At 37.3% G+C, this 20,777-nt stretch overlaps 1 protein-coding gene across 2 annotated transcripts in view; it reads left to right on the forward strand.

The window, feature by feature from the left end:
• Positions 1-153: 153 nt before the first annotated feature.
• The window catches only part of myo3b (myosin IIIB), a 69,747-nt gene continuing 49,123 nt past the window's right edge, over positions 154-20,777 (forward strand). The window contains exons 1-10 of one of the 2 annotated variants that reach the window (XM_030124510.1): positions 154-352; positions 679-715; positions 7,225-7,408; positions 8,302-8,322; positions 8,991-9,125; positions 11,711-11,815; positions 12,088-12,187; positions 12,824-12,900; positions 13,538-13,683; positions 20,103-20,168. In XM_030124510.1, the coding sequence (XP_029980370.1) occupies positions 286-352; positions 679-715; positions 7,225-7,408; positions 8,302-8,322; positions 8,991-9,125; positions 11,711-11,815; positions 12,088-12,187; positions 12,824-12,900; positions 13,538-13,683; positions 20,103-20,168 (938 nt within the window). In that variant the 5' untranslated portion in view covers positions 154-285. The remainder of the gene's footprint in view (positions 353-678; positions 716-7,224; positions 7,409-8,301; positions 8,323-8,990; positions 9,126-11,710; positions 11,816-12,087; positions 12,188-12,823; positions 12,901-13,537; positions 13,684-20,102; positions 20,169-20,777) is intronic. The other variant, XM_030124511.1, reaches the window with a different exon arrangement.

Here is a 20,777-nt window from a genome sequence, read left to right on the forward strand (position 1 = left end):
AGCAAAATCTATACACAAAACAGAAAAAGTGTCTCAGTATTGTACTGTTTTGACTGGACTCTGTAGCTTGGTGCCCTGACGTTTTAAAGCCATGTGACTGAGTATTTACTGGGTAATTGGGTTGAACTTTCATAAACAAGGGAAGCCCTCTACTCAGGCACCAAAGGCTGCACAAAGCCCCGGATTTCTGCCAATTAGGCGACAAAAAGTGGACCAAACTTTGTATGTAAGGCTGAGGAATTTGCTCTGGGAATATCCATCAACAGAGTGAGTCAAGTTACAGAGATGATGGTGATACAGTCAGTACTTAGGAGAGCATCACTGGACATTTCCTCATTTTCTCCGTGTTCTGGTAGGTATACAAATGAGATCAGACCATTGAAGGCTGTATGAGGCAATAGAGGTCAGTTAACTTCCTGTCTGCAGGACAGCACGCTCAGGTGTCTGCTGTTAATAATTAATAAATCCTTCCTCGACAAAACAGGAAAATCAGTTTGGATATGTTGCTATGGACGGTAAGATGCATGTAAATATAACACTGCAGAATTAGTTGAGTTGTTTTACCTTGAATTTCAAAGTCCTTCTAGTGCTGACTTTGTTTGTGCAGCTGTCAGAGAAATGGAAGCAAGTCTGTGCACTTTTTAACTAATTTTTAAAATAGTTTGACATGTTTTTCAGATTTTAGAGATGGAGCTGTGGAGGCACCAATGTCGAGGTAGGATCCTGTTTCTTTATCTGTAGACTGACTGGAAATATACAGTCCTGTACCATGAATTTGTTTGATATTTTTGGCCTTATTCTGGCGACACTCCACCAAATAATCTTAGATTATGAATAACTGTGCAGATAAATAGCTCAGTGTTTCCTCTGTGTTCATTAAACAATGGTGCACCTCTGAAAACATGTAGAAACATTATTATTTAGCTTTAGTGTTGCCTATATCTAAAATAATTGTCCAGATGAATCAGAAATTCAGATTATGAAATAATTTAACATTCTTAACATTCTAATGGCATTTAAATATAACAAATAGCGAAGTAGCACCATATGTAAGACAGAACATTTATTTTAAAATTATAGAGGAATCAATGTAATTACAAGGTTTGTTTGAAATTGATAGCTTCAGTTTTGTATCAGTATATTTGGAAATAGTAAATAAAAGTGAAGTGATAGATGTGTTAATATCAGGCGGTAGACCACAAACTCTGCTGGACTTATCACATGCAAACAAAGTTGGCAAGGAGTTTTTCCATTTTGGGTAAACAGTACACATACTAGATGCTAGTGTTATAAACTATGTCACTGATATTGCTATAACTGAATTACTGTGTAGATATGGACTTTAGCATGTTCAAAAGTACTATAGATTCTTGCAGTTTTGTGATACCCTATAGATTCTCAAAACCGCTGCATCAGATCATCAGATTAATAATGCATTTGCCAAGATTCATGGTAGACTGTGGTGAATTTTGCATTGTGGTTAAAGACCAACTGCTAGATAAATGCATTGTAGTCTCTCTTCAGCCATTTTATTAAAGGAATTTTATAGATATTGTGATGTGTGTCCCTAAAATTAAATAATTGTAACACAATGCCTTGCTTACAGTATTGCATTATATTCAATTATAACCACCATATCATGCAACACATGGTTCCACCAGATTTTTGTCAACACACAGCCTTAATACACTTATCAGATATACAACATAAAGGGGCTATGAGCTAAACAGAGTAGGATCTTAAACACACTAACACTCAGTTTTTAAAGCATTCATGATTCTGTTAGTTTGAAAGACTGAAAAACTGATACAGAAAAAGAAATAAATGATGTACTACCTGGTAAAATAATGTACCAAAATGTTGACAGACGGAGAGATAACTGAAGAGGAAAATTTAATAAGAAACATTTCGTTTATAGCTCTTTCAAGAGCCTTTCTCTTTATTTGGGTGGGTTTGTGGGATGAATTTGATGCTGAACTCCAGCAAAGTAGAGGAATAAATCAGTCTTAAAACATACACAAAAATATCCTCAGAGGTTCAGTGATGAGGAAAAGACATGGTGGACAAGCCAGAGGAAGTAACTGCATACAGGTAATGTATGTAATAGGGACTTTGATATTGTTATTTATAGAGTTTTTTTTAAGAATTTGCTCTACATGTTTACTAGTCATTTTATTGATTAATCTTGTTGTTTCTGTATTTGTTACATGGTTGAACAAATCTGAATAATCAGTATTTAGTAAACATACACACAGTTCTCACACTGTGCAACACAGTTCAAGGTTTGTCTTAATGGTAATTGTATTATTTGGATACATTTAAAGACTTGAAACTAGAAGACACATGAATTTCTTGCTGTGATTGGTTACTCAGATCATGCTTTTGTTTTTGCTTTTTTAAATCAGTTTAGTGTTGTGTATATCTTAATTTGTCAAAGATGAGATTATTCATCATGGTGCTACACTGCAAGAGGCTTAAAGTAATAATAAAAAAAGCTTGTTTCTGGCTCTATTAGGTATTGGTTGTCCAGGGTGAGAACAAGGGCACAGTGCTTTAGGCCAGGCTTGAAGCTTGTGAAGGTTTACCGCAAAGCCTCTTCATATCCCCTTAAACGGGATTATAGGTCATTTTTTTTCCTCCACAGATTTACCATTGGGTTTACCAAGTGAAGTTCCCGTAAGGCTCAGTAGAGAGGCTTGGATTGTGCAAGTTTGATGGAAGCAGAAAATTAGATTACTCACTTTTACTTTGCTGTCTTTGCAGTGACAAAGACAGTCCCTGTGCAGCTTCAGGATACACCATCAGACACAGACACACCATGACTACAAACACTTCATGAGCAAATAAATAGGAGTTTGACTGCATTATTTAGCACATTTCTGTTTGACATTGTTGACGGTATTGGAGCCAGAATCGTGTGTCACAGTATATGTAATTATACAGTACATCATAGTAACAGTATCATCTTAAATACGAAACATCGGTAAATTCAGTTAACAGATGGTTCTTCATCACATTTGAGTTTCTTCTCTTATTTGGAATGAGTCAAAGTGTCATCAGAGTTACTTATCTTTTATTCAGACATTCCAGTATCTTAGAAAGCAAAGCTGATCAGCGTGGCAAACACCCAGTCCAACATTGCTTCTGTACTTTTGTACTGATAAACAATAGGTAACCTGACCGTTGCCACCTGGGACCTCTGGTGTCTAGTTCTAACTTAAACCCTAGTACTTTATCTCCTGTTTCTCTTTCCTTTTTGGCAGTTACACAAAAAATATACTAATATTCCAGTTAATGTTAGTGACTGGTTATTGTAAGTCACTTTTACCTTTTCACATTTTCAGCCATTTTGTTTATTATTGTGCTTATACTCAAAGATCTGTTCATATCAGAATTTTCCCCATATTTGTGTAAGATATTGGTGCACAGGTGGAGGTTTGGGGGTCCTCCTTTAAGAGAGGTTTGGTTTATAAAGGGTTTCATGGTGTGTACCAAAAGAAAGTATTTTTTTGTAAAAGTTGTGCTGGTATTCTTTTATTACGCAAATGATATTCATCAATTAATAAACATGATAGTATGATAATGAATACTATAGGTCTGTATTATAAAAAGGTCCAGGAAACATTAAATAAATTGCAAATTTCAAACATAAAATGTATTTCAGAACTCAGTATCAAAGAAATGAAGATTAAAAAAACTTCTACTCATCAAGATCCAAAAATCAAATAAATTCCAAACATCAAATAAATAAAAACAAATTGCTCAGTGATGCTGTCCACAGACAGATTCAACGTGACAAATGATAGAACATTGATACCTCTAAAAAAACAAATTTGAAGGAAAATAACAGTATTTATTTGGCCTAATGTGGGATCTTTTCTTCTTCACTTTAGGTGATTTACAAAAACACTTGCATATAACACTTAGTCTCATAATGGGGGGGGAACTCTATATAAGTAAACAACATAACAAAGCTTGCTAAATTCACCACAGGAGGCCAGCTCCAACCATTCAATCTGGGAAGTCATTTAGTTTGTTTTGATGCGCTCCACATCGATTTTACATTTATTTGCCTTAGGTGGTACCCGAAATGGCTTGGGTGCTACACCTAAACAACGCCCAAGATTTAATGGCAGTGAAAGCCATGCATTACAACTGTGGTTCCTAAATGAAGGGGGGCACCGAAGAATCCATAGCCTAAAAGGAGTATAAAATAAAGTAGAATTAATCTGAATGATTGTGAGCGCAGTGATGTGAGCAGGGTTTAATGACCCAGGTTAGTGAGAGTCACAGCAAAGCAGCATGTTTAATATGAGATGGTTAAGTTTAGTCTGGAAACAGAAGAAAAACAAGTAATGTCTTGCTCTGTATTTGGACTTTTGTGATTGGTTTTGCATGTTGATTGAAATTCATTGAGTTTACTTATTGGGGTGTGGATTAAAAATGCTTTTCCTTGAAGGGAAACTCTACATTTACATTCTCTTGAGTCTTTTAAAAAGCAGCTGAAGACCCTGTTCAGGCTTTTACTTAAGAGCGGATTTTTATAACAATTTGTTCTTATGCGTACATGTTTCTGCATGTGGTTGTATATTTCTTTGTTTTATATTACGTATTTTCCTTTTTTAACTGTTTTTCTGTGAAGCACTTTGTGAATTCTTTCTCAGAAAAGTGCTATATAAATAAACTTACTAAATAAACATGAAAGTATGAGTTGTGCTGCACTGCTGTTATTATAGCTCTTTGCAGCGGGTGTAGCTCTCACTTTGATTAGATCTCTGGGGTTTTCATCATATTTGTAAACACAGTATTGTGGTATAATGTCATGTAAGGGGTTAGGTCTTGTCTTGAAGATATATTGTAGTTAAATTGTTTATCCAGCCTTAGAATCCGTTCTCAGCCTATATATAGACTCTTAATTTCCTGTATACATAAGATTATTTATTTTAACTGCTTTTCTCACCATTCATTTATTGTAGTACTGAAGATGTTTTTTTCTGTGATAGAATGGTCTATAACATCCAAGTTGTCTCATGTAGAAACAGCCTGAGTAAAATTGATATTATTTACAGAGGAGGGGCAGCCAAAAGTCATGTGACATAACAACTGTCGTGAACTTCCTGGTTACCTGTGTGCAACCCGAGATGCATCATATCAGCCACCATTATGAGTGGATGCATCTGCTGCCTGAATGTTTAGTGCTGCTGCAGATCAGGTTGCAGATTACTAATGAATTATTAATCTTCTTAGATTAACGTGAATTCATCTCAGGGTGGTTTTAGCGTGAAGCAGACAAACACGTTCACAGAGACAGGTATGTACTGTATGACTTATGGGTTTATGGTACGAGCATTGCTGATCTTTGACAAAATTTGAATAATCAATAAATGCAGAATAGCCAAAAAAATAGTAGTTTTGCAGTCGGTTGCTGTGTTGGACCGGTGGTCATCACTACCATATAAACTGATTATAAGTTGATGAATTCTAAGTTGATGAGTGTGCATTCTGATGCTTAAAATATGCTTCTGTATTTAAATTGGCTTTTACAAAATCTCTTTTTATAAATTAAGAATGTGATGATTGTGCAGTCGCGGTGTATTGTTTATTCAGGCACAACAAATGAACCTGTGTTTTGCTACTCAGATGTAAAATGTCTATGGAAGTGGCAGGAGAAGTTTGATATCGCCGAGCAGGTATCTGTTGCTTCTGTCATTAAAGACAAATGGATGCCGTAGTGAAATATGAACCGTCTCAAAAGTCGATGATGGTGCCGTAGCAACAGGTGATGGCTAGTGTGTTCAGTACACGGTGTAAATGCAGAGTAGGTTAGTTACACAAGAAAAGGGATAGCAGTTATAAATGGCAAGTAACCAGGTTTGGATCTGCTTATTTATAAGGCACGTTTGATGCATTAGTCACCGACAGTCACAGATGGACAATTAACCTCTGATCAATCAATGATGGATTATTAGCCTGAAGACAAAGCTGGACTCTAGGTAAGGGATATAGCTGTTGCTGAGTATATTAGTATTGGTACATTGGTCCTGCGTGCAGCTCACATTGAAGGACATTAGGAGGATCTGTGTGTTTCTTTTATTATTTACAGAATAGCTGTATATCCGTCTTGTATCTACCTGAATGCCATTGCTCAAATGGAATACACAACAATCCATAAATCTGTCCTCTTCTGCACCTAGGGGTTAAACATCACTCATGTTTTTCACATCAATCTGCTGAACTTCACCAAAACAATATTCTTTCCTCCCTCAGGGTCACACAACCTATATGATGCATAACACGCTTACAAGCAGAGCAGTCATGAGGTTGAATATAAACATTTCACTCCATCATGTTTATCACAAACATGCATCAGTCTCCAAAAATAGGATGCATGTGTCCCTGTAACCTACCTGTAACCCATGTTGTATTTATTCACAGCCCTGTTCTCTTGAAGCATGCCGATCTTCCGTGTTGTGTTTGGTCACAGACACGTGCAGACTTAAGGATGATTTATTGTCAGCTTTTTTACTTCGATCAATTAGAGCTGAAAATACTCTTACATAATGATTTTACTTGTATGTTCAGAGGTGGCGCCCGTTCATTCAGGACAGCACTTGTCAACTTAATCTCTGTCCAATCCAATTGATCTTGAGGAGATTGCAGCTCTTAGTGGTAGTGACAAGGTCCCCGTGGAGAGGGCTAATTCAGTTCGTCTGTGAAATGCCACTTGTTGCCCGTCCTCTTGAGGAAACAATTGCGGTTGCCGTTGGCGTTTTTATATTATGATCACCAGAGGCTCTTCGGCTGTAATTTACCTCAGCCCTGATGAGTCAGAAGAAAATAACACTTGCTATGTAAGTAGAACGCTGTCATGTCCACCTACAGCTGTCTGCTTTGTTTTTACTTTGATTTCCTGCTTTAAACCTGTTAAGTGGCTCCCTCGACAGATTTTGTCGGTTCACTGATCCAAAGGAGAGAACCTCTGGGAACAGATGCACTGCTCTGTGATATGCCAAAACAGTTAGCTGTACACACTTCATACATCCTCATTACTCGCTTCTCTGTGTAGTTAATGAGATTAGCTCTTCTGCCTTGCTGTGTGAAAGTGGTTTGTGTTGAGATTCATCACTAGTGTCTATTTGTAGGGTTTAATTTGATTTTGAAGATGTTTTTTTTACAATTGCATCACACAAAAATATTTATCTTGATTCATATTTGTTTGTGTAGGAGGTCACTGTATGGACTGTATCCCTACAAGTCCACTATGATTGGCTTGGAGAACCTTGGGGATCCATCTGGTAACTGGGATATAGTGGAGACCATTGGCAAAGGAACGTATGGAAAAGTGTACAGAGTGACCAACAAAAAGGATGGAAGTCAAGCAGCAGTTAAAGTACTGGACCCGATCAATGTAAGTCAGATAAATACATACTTAATCAGAAACTGAAATAGATGATAGAATTCATCAGTGTCTACAAATGTGTAGTATAGTAAATACTGACTGATATCCAGCTCAGGAAAAATAAGAGACCACTGCTTTAGCTATATATAGGCCTTTGTTTGGGTTTAATTAACATTTTGGGTTATTCTAGAAATTACCGCCAACATTTCTCCCAAATTCCATATAAAATAATATCTTTTAGAGCATTTATTTGCAGAAGATGACAACTGATTAAAGTAACAATAAATATAAAGTGTTAGTGTTTTCAGACCTTGAAAAATGCCCAAGTTTAACAACAACTTTAACAATGCAATGCTAATGTTTTAACTTCACTTCAGAAATCTGCATTTGTTGGAATCACCTTTTTCCATTTTAGCTTTAGTCTATCTAGCCATGCTCTATCGTATTGCTCATGGTGATTTATGCCACTGCTGGTACAAAAATGCAAAAACATCTGCTTTATTTGATGTTTTTTGATGGGGTAAGGCTATCCTCCATCTTCATCTTGATCACATTCAGCGGTTCTCAGTGAATATGATCATAATATGTGGAGTGGTCTCTTAATTTTTTTGTGCAGAAATGTAACTTTTCTCAATATTGTGAACCATAAACACCGCCATTTCTAGCTGTTTGACAAAGTAGAGATATTATTCAGTGCTCATGCAAGTTAAAACATAGTTAATATAAACAAGATTAACCTTCATAGAGAGAAAGTTTGATAGATTTTCTTTTCTTTTTGCCCGTGACTCTCCCACTTCGGTCCATTGTTGTCAGTTATGCCTGTGAGGACTCAGTTTTGTGGCAGAAAAAAAGAAAAACTAAAACCCTTGTGTTTTTCTTTATAATTATGTGACTTGTCACAGCATTCAAGCCATTCAAACAGAGTAAGTTACCAGTACTTTTCCCCTCCCCTCCATCTTGATGCAGTTGTACTTGCACTTGGTCCAGTGATATATATCAACTTCTCTCCTTTTCATTTATTTCCTGTCACGTTAAGTCTAACACACCCTTAGCAGAAAGTGTAGCTCCTGCCTTGGCTGTATCCTGTCTGTATATCCATTCATTTGTCTGTGTGATAAGGATGCTGTAGATGCTACATTGGCACTGTGTTGTGTTAGGAAGACTTGGTCTGAGGCGGGGCTGCTATTGTGTCAATGGAACAATCCACATCCTGGCAGGACTATCCAACATGAAGCTCCCCTGATGGCCATGAAGATGAAGCTGCCTCGTTTCTCATCGCTCTCCCAGATTAGACTGCTGACACTATCGCTCAGACATCCAGGAAGAGAAATTCTTCGTCTCTGACTGTTGCTCTTCCCTTCCTCTGAGATTTACGTTGATAGAAAGCACTTTCAGAAATAGTTTAGCACCCAGGCCCGTCCCCTGCCTTCTTACTAAGTTTATAACCTGTCCTTTAGGATTCTAATTATAGTTAACATATTACCTGGTTGTGCTACAGTTTTAACAGCAACCTTTATTTAATTCTAAAACCCATTTTGACTGTGACATATGTGATAGCTGTATGTTACCATTTGTTTGTATTTTTTAAAAGGATGTGGATGAGGAAATCGAGGCTGAATACAACATCCTGAGGTCTCTGTCCAATCACCCGAATGTGGTCAAGTTTTATGGCATGTTCTACAAATCGGACAACTTGTCCGGTGGACAACTCTGGCTGGTCCTGGAGGTGAGCTCTGTACTGCCACTTATTTCTATCAGCAGGAACTAAATAAATTTTTTGTTTACCCAGGTGCATCATTGCTTCCCAAGTGACTTTTCCATTGGACATTTTTGCAAAACTTTACCAATATTTACTAAATGTCGAAAAAACACAAGTGTGTAATGTTGATTTTTCCATTAAATCACAAATGCGAAGATTATTTATTTATTATCGCGAGATGACACAAGAAGTCATTCCATAAACATGGCGGTGAACGTAAATATTGTGTTGATTTACAGATATATTCATTATTATTATATATCACCCCTCTATCCCATACTAAATTAAAAAATAATTTGGTTTCCTGGTGTGTTCACACATACCGCTCCATGTTTCTTTTAAAACTCTTCTTCTTTGCTTGTTGTAACATCCGTCAGCATCCGTTTTTTTTTTAAATTCATGTGACTCTAGTTGCAGAAAAAGGTCTTTGCATTGCAGTTTTGCGTGATATACCATTTGTGCTACGCCCAAAATACCACCTCTTGCCAGTGCAAAAAATTTGTAATCGAAAAACAAGAGTTTTGGCGAAATTGTTGTTTTTCCATTAGGTAAATTTTTATGCACAAGTTGTATTCGTGCAGTTTGGGGGTCAGTGGAAAAGTGATTACAGTCTGAAATAATGCAGCATTTAAATGTTTTAGGAACAAGATAAAAGTGATATTAGCTGTCGGTTTTCAAAGCAGTAGTCCTCATCAAAATATTGCTGAATAAATACACTTAAATGTCAATCATAAGATAACATGAGCATCAACAGCAGCACACTACCACAGTCTAACAGACAAATGGAAAAAACAATTTACAAAAAGCCCAAATATACACAAACACATGACTGACTTTTGCTGTCAAAACACTGTCTCTCAAAGTCTTTTTCACAAGACAGGTTTTCTTGACTTGTTCTGACACTTTTAGATATCCGTTCATGATATCATTTTTAAGTATTCATCACTGATCACATGATAAACCTCCTCTGCATTTACAATAGCCTTTGTGTATCCAGCCTTAATGATGTCTTCTAAGAGTTAATTATTCTTCTAATAAAGCCACGTCATTTTGTTATCATGTATTTTACTGTCCCCATTACTGTGCCAATAAAAATGGCTCCTCGACCCACTTTGGTCATGACACTAAGTTTAGAAAAGGCAGCCATAAAGCAATGTTTTGATTCAGTAAACTCTCTTAACTTTTTTTTTTTTTTTTTTTTTATCAAAGTCTGCCTTGCGTTTAGAGAAACTAATTAAAGTCTTTGGTTTTATGTTGGTGGAAAGTAATGCAGCAAGCAAAATTTTCTTGGCTGATTTCAGTTTCACAGTTTGACATTCTGACTTTTTTTTTGGCCCCTGTATGTTTTCTGTCTTAGTAAAAACTGTAATTGATGATATAAACAAACATTTGTAACTTTCCTGTGATGGACAATTCAGTCGCACATTCATAATAAAACACTGACAACAAGACCTTTACATTTTCTCCAGAACTACAACACTTTTCACTTGTACTCAAACAAATCTTAAAATAAAATGCTCCAGGTTAACGGACACAGCTTTTGTCCACAAATAACAATATTTTCTTGTCGTGACTTTGACCTTGTCATTGCTGATGCCAGTGAAAGATATTCAGTGTGTGGCTCAGTCTGCAGTTACACTGGCCTAAACTTTACCACTTGTTACCTTTTTTAAAGTGTAGCAGGGTGATTGTGTGTTAGGTACCTGAGTAAGTTTTTTGTTCCCAGCGTTTTCATGGTAAGTCTTACAGCTATTACAAATCCTGTGTTTTCTTTACCCTCTCACTTCAATTATTATGACGTGTTGAATGTGCATATATATGTGATGATGATGTCTGTGTAGTCGTGTGCATTGTGCATAGAACATTGTGTGACTTGTATTTTCTAAATTTGACCTGTACAGAATTAGATATATCGATGAGTGATCAGCTGGACAAAGGTCACAGCAGATCAAGCTGAAAACCGGATTATTTGTTTAACCAGCCAATTGAGAAGAAGCCACAGTACAAAGATACGCCTTTAAATGTACACTGCTGCTCATAAATTTGGAATGAAATATTTTTACCTTTTCTCATGAAATGATTGTGACAATGTGGTTTATTCTTGATGGATAAAGTGTAACTGGGACTCGGCATGTAATCACCTGGTCAAAGGTGATTACTGGTGGCTATAAATAGGAATAAAAGAGGGATGTGTCTGAAAACAATTATTTCAACTTAATGGGCAGCAGTATATATTTAAACTTTAATGCACATTGCAGTTTTTGAAGAAGCATTGTCTATAACCATTAGAAATTCTACAGGGTACTTTATCATCGATTTTTATATTTTTGTGTACATGAGCCAAAAATGTTTAAAAGTCTTAAGCAAACCCTTGTTTAAATACTTAAGTTAATCATGGAATAGGTTTCAGTTTGTCTCCATATTTGATGCTGCCATTGAGACAGTGCAAAGCTTTCTGCTGCTTGTGTGTGTGGGCTAGCTCTTGCCATGAATCATAATCTGGAGTGGTGAGTGATGGACGAGTCACTGGAGTTTCTCTGTCTCCCTCCCAGCTGTGCAACGGCGGCTCTGTCACAGAACTCATCAAAGGCCTGCTCATGCGAAGCCAGCGTCTGCAGGAGCCCGTTATCTCATACATCTTATACAGTGCCCTCTTGGTAAGATGGCCCGCTGCAAAGCTGCTAATGTGAGGGAGGAGGTACGATGCAAACATGCAGAGAGCGTGCTGAGGATTTATTTTCAGCATGGGCACTTTGGCAGGTGGTAATAAATGTCTCTCCTTCTGAACAGCTGTGGGAGTTCTTTTATTTAGTCTGTACCGCTCAACTTTTAATGCATCATATTCTAATTTATACTCATGACAAATGACTAATAATGTAATCATGAATCTTGCTGAGCATCTTGGTTTTTGTGTCCTCTGACTTAAAAGGGCCTCCAACATTTGCACAACAACCGCATTATCCATCGCGACGTCAAAGGCAACAACATCCTCCTGACGACTGAGGGAGGAGTCAAACTGGTTGACTTTGGTAATAGCCTTTGAAACATGCAATTATGTCAGCGTATGCTTTTGCAGAAAGGAGAAATATGTCAAGGTCTGGGAATGGTTTCTCAGCTTGATGGTTTATGAGAGGTCTACATGCCTTTTTTTGTATTTGATTGATCCACGGAAAGCAACAGCAGCACGTCTCTGCACCATTGTTTGTGAGGAAAATACTAGCACAGGATAAATCATTTGATGTGCTTCACACTTTAGTCCCCAGCACACCATAACATCTTTTTAGTTCATGGACCGTAGCCTTAACCCAAGGCTATTATTGCTCATTTAAATTGCATTATTTGATCTTTTGCATATTAAAAGAAAGCTGTTATGGCAAATGACTTAGAGTCACCCCCAGGCATGTTTATGTCCTCTGTGTCACGGAGATGAAGTGGACTCATGCTGATAAAAATCTGTCCTATATAATTTGAAATGATTATAGCCCATTATTATTACTGCTTGGCAGGTTGCCACACTAAATTATATGCCAGAATTTATTGATTAATTCACACATTCACTACTACAAAGGAGATTTTTATCCTTAGCAAATTCAAACTAAAAACACTGTAATATCTAAACCTCAGTCATTATGAGTCGCTTAATTTAATTCAGGTTTTAATTTTAGGTGTTTCAGCTCAACTGACCAGTGCGAGACTGCGGAGGAACACATCAGTTGGGACTCCATTTTGGATGGCGCCTGAGGTCAGAGTCTAGTCTTCAGTGAATACACATGTTCATTTCTAATAATTCAGCAGGAATATAGCACACATTTTAGTGTTGGATAGAATTTTCTAAGTGTTAGCGAGAGAGAGAGGCTTGGTTATTTCTGTGTCACCCTCCCCTGTGTCATTGTGTATTCCCCTCCACGGGTGCAGCTCTTAAGGTCGCCTCAAGGTTAATAGCAGGGATTCTGTGGCCCCCGGCTTACTCTTTGGCAGAAATGAGGTGCGGTGATTGGGGCTGTAAGAAAAGGACCTCAGGGGCAATTAGAATAAACTCAGCTATAAAATGTAGTGTCAGTTAAAATTATTGACGGTGGAAAAGACAAGCTCATGCTAACAGCAGCTGAACTGACCTCCCTTTCAGTGTTTAAGTAGTTCATTAATATACTCATCAGCCGGTCTGTTACAGTTATTTCAGAAAGCCCGAGCATGTACATTCTGCTTTATAAGCCTATATACCAAATTGGCAATCTATTTTTAAAGGGATATGAACAAAATACTTCCTTTAGGGAAAAAAGAAACACTGACAGATTTTCTTGTATTTTGAGAAATATTGATTTTAGGAACACTAAATGATTTGCCGAGATGGTCACTGTTTTGTTGTGTTACATCATCAGGTCATAGCCTGTGAGCAGCAATATGACTACTCTTACGATGCCCGCTGTGATGTGTGGTCGCTTGGCATCACAGCCATCGAGCTGGCAGATGGAGACCCCCCCTTGGCTGAGATGCATCCAGTTAAAGCCCTCTTCAAGATCCCACGGTGAGTCCACTAGAGGACGCTCTTACCACACAGCTGAAGGCAGCCTGCACAGTCAACTCAAACACCGCTTCTTCAAGGAGAGCAACGACATACTAAATTTAACAGTAAAGATTAAAAAAAAGTGGCTGTTATGGCAAATTAATTTTTTAAAATTGAAATTTAGATTGTGAAGATGCTACAAATCTGACATCAGTGCTTTGATCCATTTATATTGTCAACAGTGCATTTTTCTGTTCCTGAAAAGCAGTATCTTTTGAATAAACACTAAAATGGGCCAGTGTTTGGCCTTAAAAATAAATGCAGTGATTCAGTCTGTAAAAATATTCACTGCTGGAGACACTTTGTGTCTGATGATCATTTGAGAGCTTAGTGGCTGCACGCGGTTGACCTTTTGTTATCAGCACAATCGTGCAATTATCTCTCAGTTAGGTAGAGATATGCCCTTCTGATTGCAATTTGCATTGGTGATTAGCTCCATTCACATTGAGATGAGGCTGTCACCTCCTCCCCGTCACAATGTTATCTCCTCCCTGCCAAGCCAGAGGAGGAACATGCACGCCTTGTGCAGTAGAAATTATGGAAGCTAACACATCATTTCATCAGCACCAAATTCAGCCAGAATGTAAAATGATTAGAAAGAGTTAAACATCCCTGTAAAATGGACACTCCTAATTAAGAGTAAGGTTATTTAGTTTTAACAAGTCACTTTTCTTAGTAGACTACATTTGCTGTCGGATTTTTATAAGAAGAAACAAGAAATGGATGAATGCTGTTTTATCAAAATGCAGTCATAATAAGACTAGGGTTGTTAATGTTGATTTCACTGAATTACTGAAATTTCTCTGACTCCTTGACTCTTGAGTTTAAACTGGGATTTTAATAAAAATTGACACACATTTTGCAGTCAAATCAAAATAGATATTCTGCCCTTTTGGTGTGAACTGAACTTAGCTGCGATGGTTGTGATATAAATCACATCAAATACATTGAACCATGAAATGATTCTGTTAACATGTCATTTATCTCAAATATATTTTCCCATCACGGCAGCTCTGCAGACAAAATCAAGAGGAAACGCGGTGTAACTTATGACTCCTGTGTAAATGACTTTCTAAATAGGGAAATGTGCTTCACCTTTACGTCTTTAGAGGCTGGGAGAATGATTCATGATGAAATCGAAGAGATTTATTGCAGAGGTTTTGATGATTGCAAAGTTCTATATTCTTTTCAGTTTAATACGTCACAAGCCGTTACCAGTGGAGCCTTTTCTGAAGTAACGTCCTTGAGTAGTACGTATTTTATGATATATAGGTGTTAAAATGTGCAATAATCATTCTTATCATTGTGATATTTTACAATTGCTCTCAGTAATGTGTTTTCCACGCCACAGGATTCAGTGTCATGTGGTAAATCTGATATGTATCAAACAGCCACCTTATTCTTCTTCTCTGAAATACATACACACAAAAAATAATAATATACTGTAAATTTGTAAAATTCTTTCTTTCTGTCAGTATTTCTGTATTTTTATCTTAAAATTACCATTGTATCCACACACTGGACCATCTTGTCAAGCTGAAGATTTAATGGCCCCTGCTGAGAGTCAAATAAACACCTAGTGCTATCACCACTTTGACTGCAGGGGCCAGCAGCAGATAGCCATTTTGTCACTCTTTTGGTTGTGCAACAGAAACACGCACAGGTGAAAAGCGATTCTAGTCCCAGTGGGTTACAAACCACTCTGATATTTGTCAGAGAGGACGCTGATGAGCTCCATGAATTAGGGTCACCTTGGTGCTCGGTCTGTGCAATAGAAATATCAGATACTTGATGAGTTGTGACACACTACCGAACCATGAAGATGTTTACATCTCCAGTAGTGCTGTTTTAATTTTTAACTTAAATCTAAGGTTCCTCTGTCTTGTTTTCACTTTTACCCACTCTTTGAAATTACTAGAAGTAATTGAGGGTGTTTGAGTGTGTATGACCGATATGTGATGACCATGACTGGAGGTAATGGAGCATGTCAGAGGGTAAAGTTGTAAAATCATCAACTGCAAAATTAATTACAGATACTTAAGACAAAGATGGTCTCTGATATTTAATATGCAGGAAGGTTAACTGCTGGAGCCAATGTACTCTACGCTGTAAAGCCATGCAGTGTTCATGTAAAGTCAAACTATGTGTGTGTATAAGGTTTTGTAAAGGTTACAGGCAATTGGCAAAGATGTTCAAGGTTGTGTTTGTTCTGCCAGATACCTAGAGATGTAAGCTACTTGCTCCTGTCTACGAGGAGATCACAATGCCAACGAGATAGAAGAAGATCGAAGTAAATGATGACTTGTCATAGGCAACAAAGGTGAATCAAATCATGAACTCAGGGAGAGAAATCCAGACAAGTGTGCTGTTAAGAGACAGGTCTCATGGATAGAACCTGAGTGAAAGGAAGTCTGAGGAGAAAAGACACTGGGATAACAGCATAGGTTCTAGTATTTCTGACATTTAAAAACGAGTTATATGTCGAGTCCTGTCTATGTCTCGAGTAATATGTGAAATGTTCAGATCACTGTAAGATTAAATGCAGATTCAAATATTGTGGCCAATATCATCATTAGAAAATCCTGTATTTATCACAAATGCTGAAGTATTTTACTGCAGGGTGATTATGATTGATAAGCCATCTGTTTTTCCATCTGTCCCACACGGTTGGTAGAAATAATGCTGATTTGAAAACTTTGTGTATGCTGCCTGTCAGTGTTTCTCTGTTTGAGTTGCAACAAATTGCTTATTGTCACTAAAAGAACTCGGGTGGTTTGTGCAGTGACATATTCCATATATAAAGAAAGTCTGTTTGGCTAGAGTGTAGAAACCACACACTGTACCTTCATGTCACAGATTTCCCATTGTCACACACTGATGCAGTGAACTGTGACAGGAGATCAGTGGGTGCTTGAATGACTTTCCAATCACGAGTAAAAGGCTTTAACATCTTCAGCTCTGATGCACTTATTTTACTGCTCTGTGTGGTGTCCAGTGCTGCAGCATTTGACAATGTAGCCGCTGAAGACATGATAAATGTAGCTGTAGTTCTCTGGGTTCATGCATGTATGCACGAAGAACTGCTGGTGCTTTAGCTACGGTGATGGATGAGCTAAAATTTTAAGCAAGTGGTCCACTCGCTGAATAAGTCTTTATTATGTGCCTCCATACTTCTTTAGTATTGAGCTTCTGTGTGCCTATTTTACAATACTAATGTTGTCCTATTTGTTGAATATGTTTGTACCATATGTCTTTGAAGCCATTTTGGTTTAAGTACATGAATCTTAAGCATTTGATTAATCTGTAAAATAGTTTTTTCTCACCACGTAAATAAAGTTATGCAAAGTGGCACTGATAGGATGCTTTACAGACTTTTAATATTTTGGTATTGCCAGGATTTGACAGACAACCTCAGACAGCCTTCTTTACTGAATTATTTTCATTTAAAAATAAAATCCTGGCATAACAAAAAAAAACAGAAAAAGGTCTCACCTAGATTTTTTATGGTTTGTTTGATTCTAAATTCCGTATTTGTTGATGAATTTAATCAACGCTGATCTTCAGTCAAACAGATATCTGCTCTCTAATAAAATCAAAAGGTTGTTCTTTTTCATAGCAGTGTCTTTCTGTGGAAGTGCAGTGTGGAACACTTTCGGGAAGGGGGTGACATCATCCATTGGCTTTTCCCACTCCAAACTATCATTATGTAACCCTTGAATATATACCTCTAATATAGATCTGCAAGTAATGATTATTTTCATTCTCAGTAAATCAGTAAATCGTTTTCACCAGTTGTCAGGTTTTTAGCCCATAAAATTACAGAAAATGGTGAAATACGGAAGTGCTTCCGTGAAGCCCAAGATGGCATCTTCACATATGTTCTTTTGGTCTACAACCCAAAAGATAGTCTGTTAAATGTTGTATAGAAGTAAAACAAAAACAAAAACAGGAAATGCTTACCTACATTTAAAACAACAAATGACTTTAATCACAATATTTTTTCAAATTTGTAAAACCCCAGTGATAGCCTAGTTATTACTAATTCATTAGTCTTTGTGTGCTTACACACCTGAATCTCTTCTCTCATGGTGAACAACTTCGAAGATGACTCCATCATAAACACGGTCCGCTTGCTTACATAACAAACCAACAAAACGTTGCTCTGGCCTTTTCGGAAATTTTGTCAGAAAGTGTATTGTAGGAATGGTGACGAAGCGCAGGCGGTTTTTCACAGATTTGGCAAGAAAACGAGCCAGATCATTACAACATAAAATTATACAGTCCACCAGGGTTGTTTTAAAGTCGGTGGATGGAGGTAAACACAGCATTTGGATTCAGCACTCATGAAGAGATAGCAAAATTGCTGCTGCGTAGAATCCCATTCCCACAATGCACTCCGCAACAAAATTTCCGAAAAGGCCCGAGTGATGTTTTGGTTTGTTATGTAAACAAGCAGACTGTGTTTATGATGGAGTCATCTTCGAAGTTGTTCACTGTGAGGAAAGTGATTCAGGTGTGTATGCACGGAAAGACTAATGGATTAGTGAGAATTAGGCTATCACTTGGGTTTTACAAATTTGAAAAAAACGTTTGTGATGAAAGTCATACGCTGCTTTAAGATGTGAGGAATTTAGATTTTTTTTTCTGAAATTACTCAAACCAGTGAATTGAATATCAAAATGGATAATGATTAATTTAATTGTTCCAAACTAATCCATTAATTGTTGCAGCTGGAACGGTATATTTTATCTGCATTGTTTTATTAACTTCTCTGTGAAGTGGAACAACACAGTGCTGTTTGTTTGGTGCCTCACCATTTAATTGCTTTAAAATTGTCATGCTGTCTTGTCTATTGGAAAATGGAGTAAAGGTCAACAGTGCTTCTGGTTTCTAGGAAATTGTGCCTCATTACTGAAAATCAACCATGACAAGAGACACATATTCTAAATAATCTTCAAAATGCAATTTTTGGAGCTTCTGTATCTTTACATTGATCTATTTTTTTTTTTTTTTTATATAAGCATATGATTTTTTTTTTTGTGTGCGTGGAGATTTTACTGATACTGATGTTGAACATAGAGGGGTAGTCAAAGCGTTTCAGTCTAACTGCTTTAGTCTGAAGTAAGATTTTCATACTGTATATCCTAACAGAGTGTATGATGCATAAGTTCTGCATACCAAGTATCATATTAAAATATTGCGTTGGCCTGATTTTTGCCTTCAGGGTTTAGTTACAGCCGTCAGCTGCTGTTGACACCTTTCTGACTTCGCCTCAATCCACTGTGAGGAATGTTTGACAGTACAAGCTCAGCCTGGACCTGGATTTGAATAAGCCATTTGTGTTTGCAATATGAGCCAGCACTCTCACAAATACTGAAAGAAAAAAAGTGCCTGAATTTGCTAAGCACAATGAGCGCACTTGACAGTGTTATCAGCTGTGTGCTGCTATATTGACTTTGTAATGTATAAGCAGTATGGTACAACATCAAGGCGAGAACGTGTCTTCAGGCTCATATTAGAGGTTGCATTGAAGCAGTCAGTTACTGGCTTTGATCTGCACTTTGGAAAGGATTGCCTGTCTGAATCCTTATCAAAGACTCCAGTAACTTGGTGCTGCGGAAAATGACAGATTTTGTACCCCGGCATCCTCCCCTCTCTTCCAAAAAAAGAAAAAAGATGTAAAATGTGTTGTCGTTTAATGTTTAACTGCATCTCCCCCCTGTTTGTTTGTGATAAACAAAAGGTGATTTAATTTTTAAATCCATGCAGTTTCTTTAATCCCGAGAATGCATATTCTATTTGTCAATCTGATAGCTTTGGGAAATAACATGTGTGAAGTCATTAATGCCGTTCTAATTATAAACATCTCAACCTGGTTCATCAGTGCTAGCCAGACAGTGACAAAAGGCTGAGCCTGCAGCTGTCAGACTGGCAACTCCTGCTGAAGATGACTGTACTCAGGGCCGTCTAGCCTTGGCTCCTCACATACACCTGCCTCCTGTCATTGCACACACTTGAAAAGTGTTAGCCTCATTATGGATGGCCTCCGTAAATGCTGCTGACAGAGGTATAACTAGCTCCCATAACTTTTGACTCCCAATGGCAGATGCTTGCTGCCAGACAGTGGAAGAGCTGTTATCATTTGTCACTTTTTCTGCGGCTGCCACAGACCTGGATGCTGACCAGCTCGTCCTCAGACCAAAAACTCTCACAGGAGTCTGATGGTCACACTCTGCCTGCCAGCTATCATTCATCAACTAACCCGAGAGACCAGTCTTCAAATTTCAGCTCTTATCATCTCATAGTCATGTGAATATACTTGATGAAGCCACAGTTTTTCAGACATTATGCTGACATTTGTTAATGGTATTTTGTTTCAGAAATCCGTCCCCTACATTACGAAATCCAGAGCAATGGTGTCGAAGTTTCAGCCATTTCATCGGCCAGTAAGTGACCTCTTACCTTCAGCCTCTGTTCACAGTCTGTTGTATGACTTTGCAAAACACACAATATACAACAAGATGTTAAAGAGCATCTAAAGTGATTGATTTGAGTTTGTTTTTTTAAATATCAATATTAGAATTTCAAGGGATAATGTACAGCAGGCCAAACATTATTGCTTTACATCAAAGTTCATTTCCCAATAATGACCTTGTTGTACATTATGCAGGTTATTACACACTAGTTTTTACAGAAAGCAATAATTTGTCTGAAAATATTTATTCAGAAAATATTTTATTATTTAGAGCCCAGGATTTGTTTTGCCTCTTCATTTTGTTAGTCCTGTCTTAATCATGGTAGTGGTCTTCCATGTAGAAATAACACACTGTAGAATACCATCTTTGACTGCACAACAATACTGTACAATGAAATAACATTAACAAATTTGTGAGTCAGTAAATTTTAACTTTAAACTATACTTCACATAAAAGATATATGACTAATAACTGTAAATGGAGGGTACCTGTTAATGTTATTGTTGGCTATTTGTATTGGTATCAGCATTGAAAAAGCCATAAGCCGATGACAGATTGTTTAATGCAGTATATGTCTAT

This window comes from Sphaeramia orbicularis, chromosome 21 (assembly GCF_902148855.1).
Source record: "Sphaeramia orbicularis chromosome 21, fSphaOr1.1, whole genome shotgun sequence".
Lineage (NCBI taxonomy): Eukaryota > Metazoa > Chordata > Actinopteri > Kurtiformes > Apogonidae > Sphaeramia > Sphaeramia orbicularis.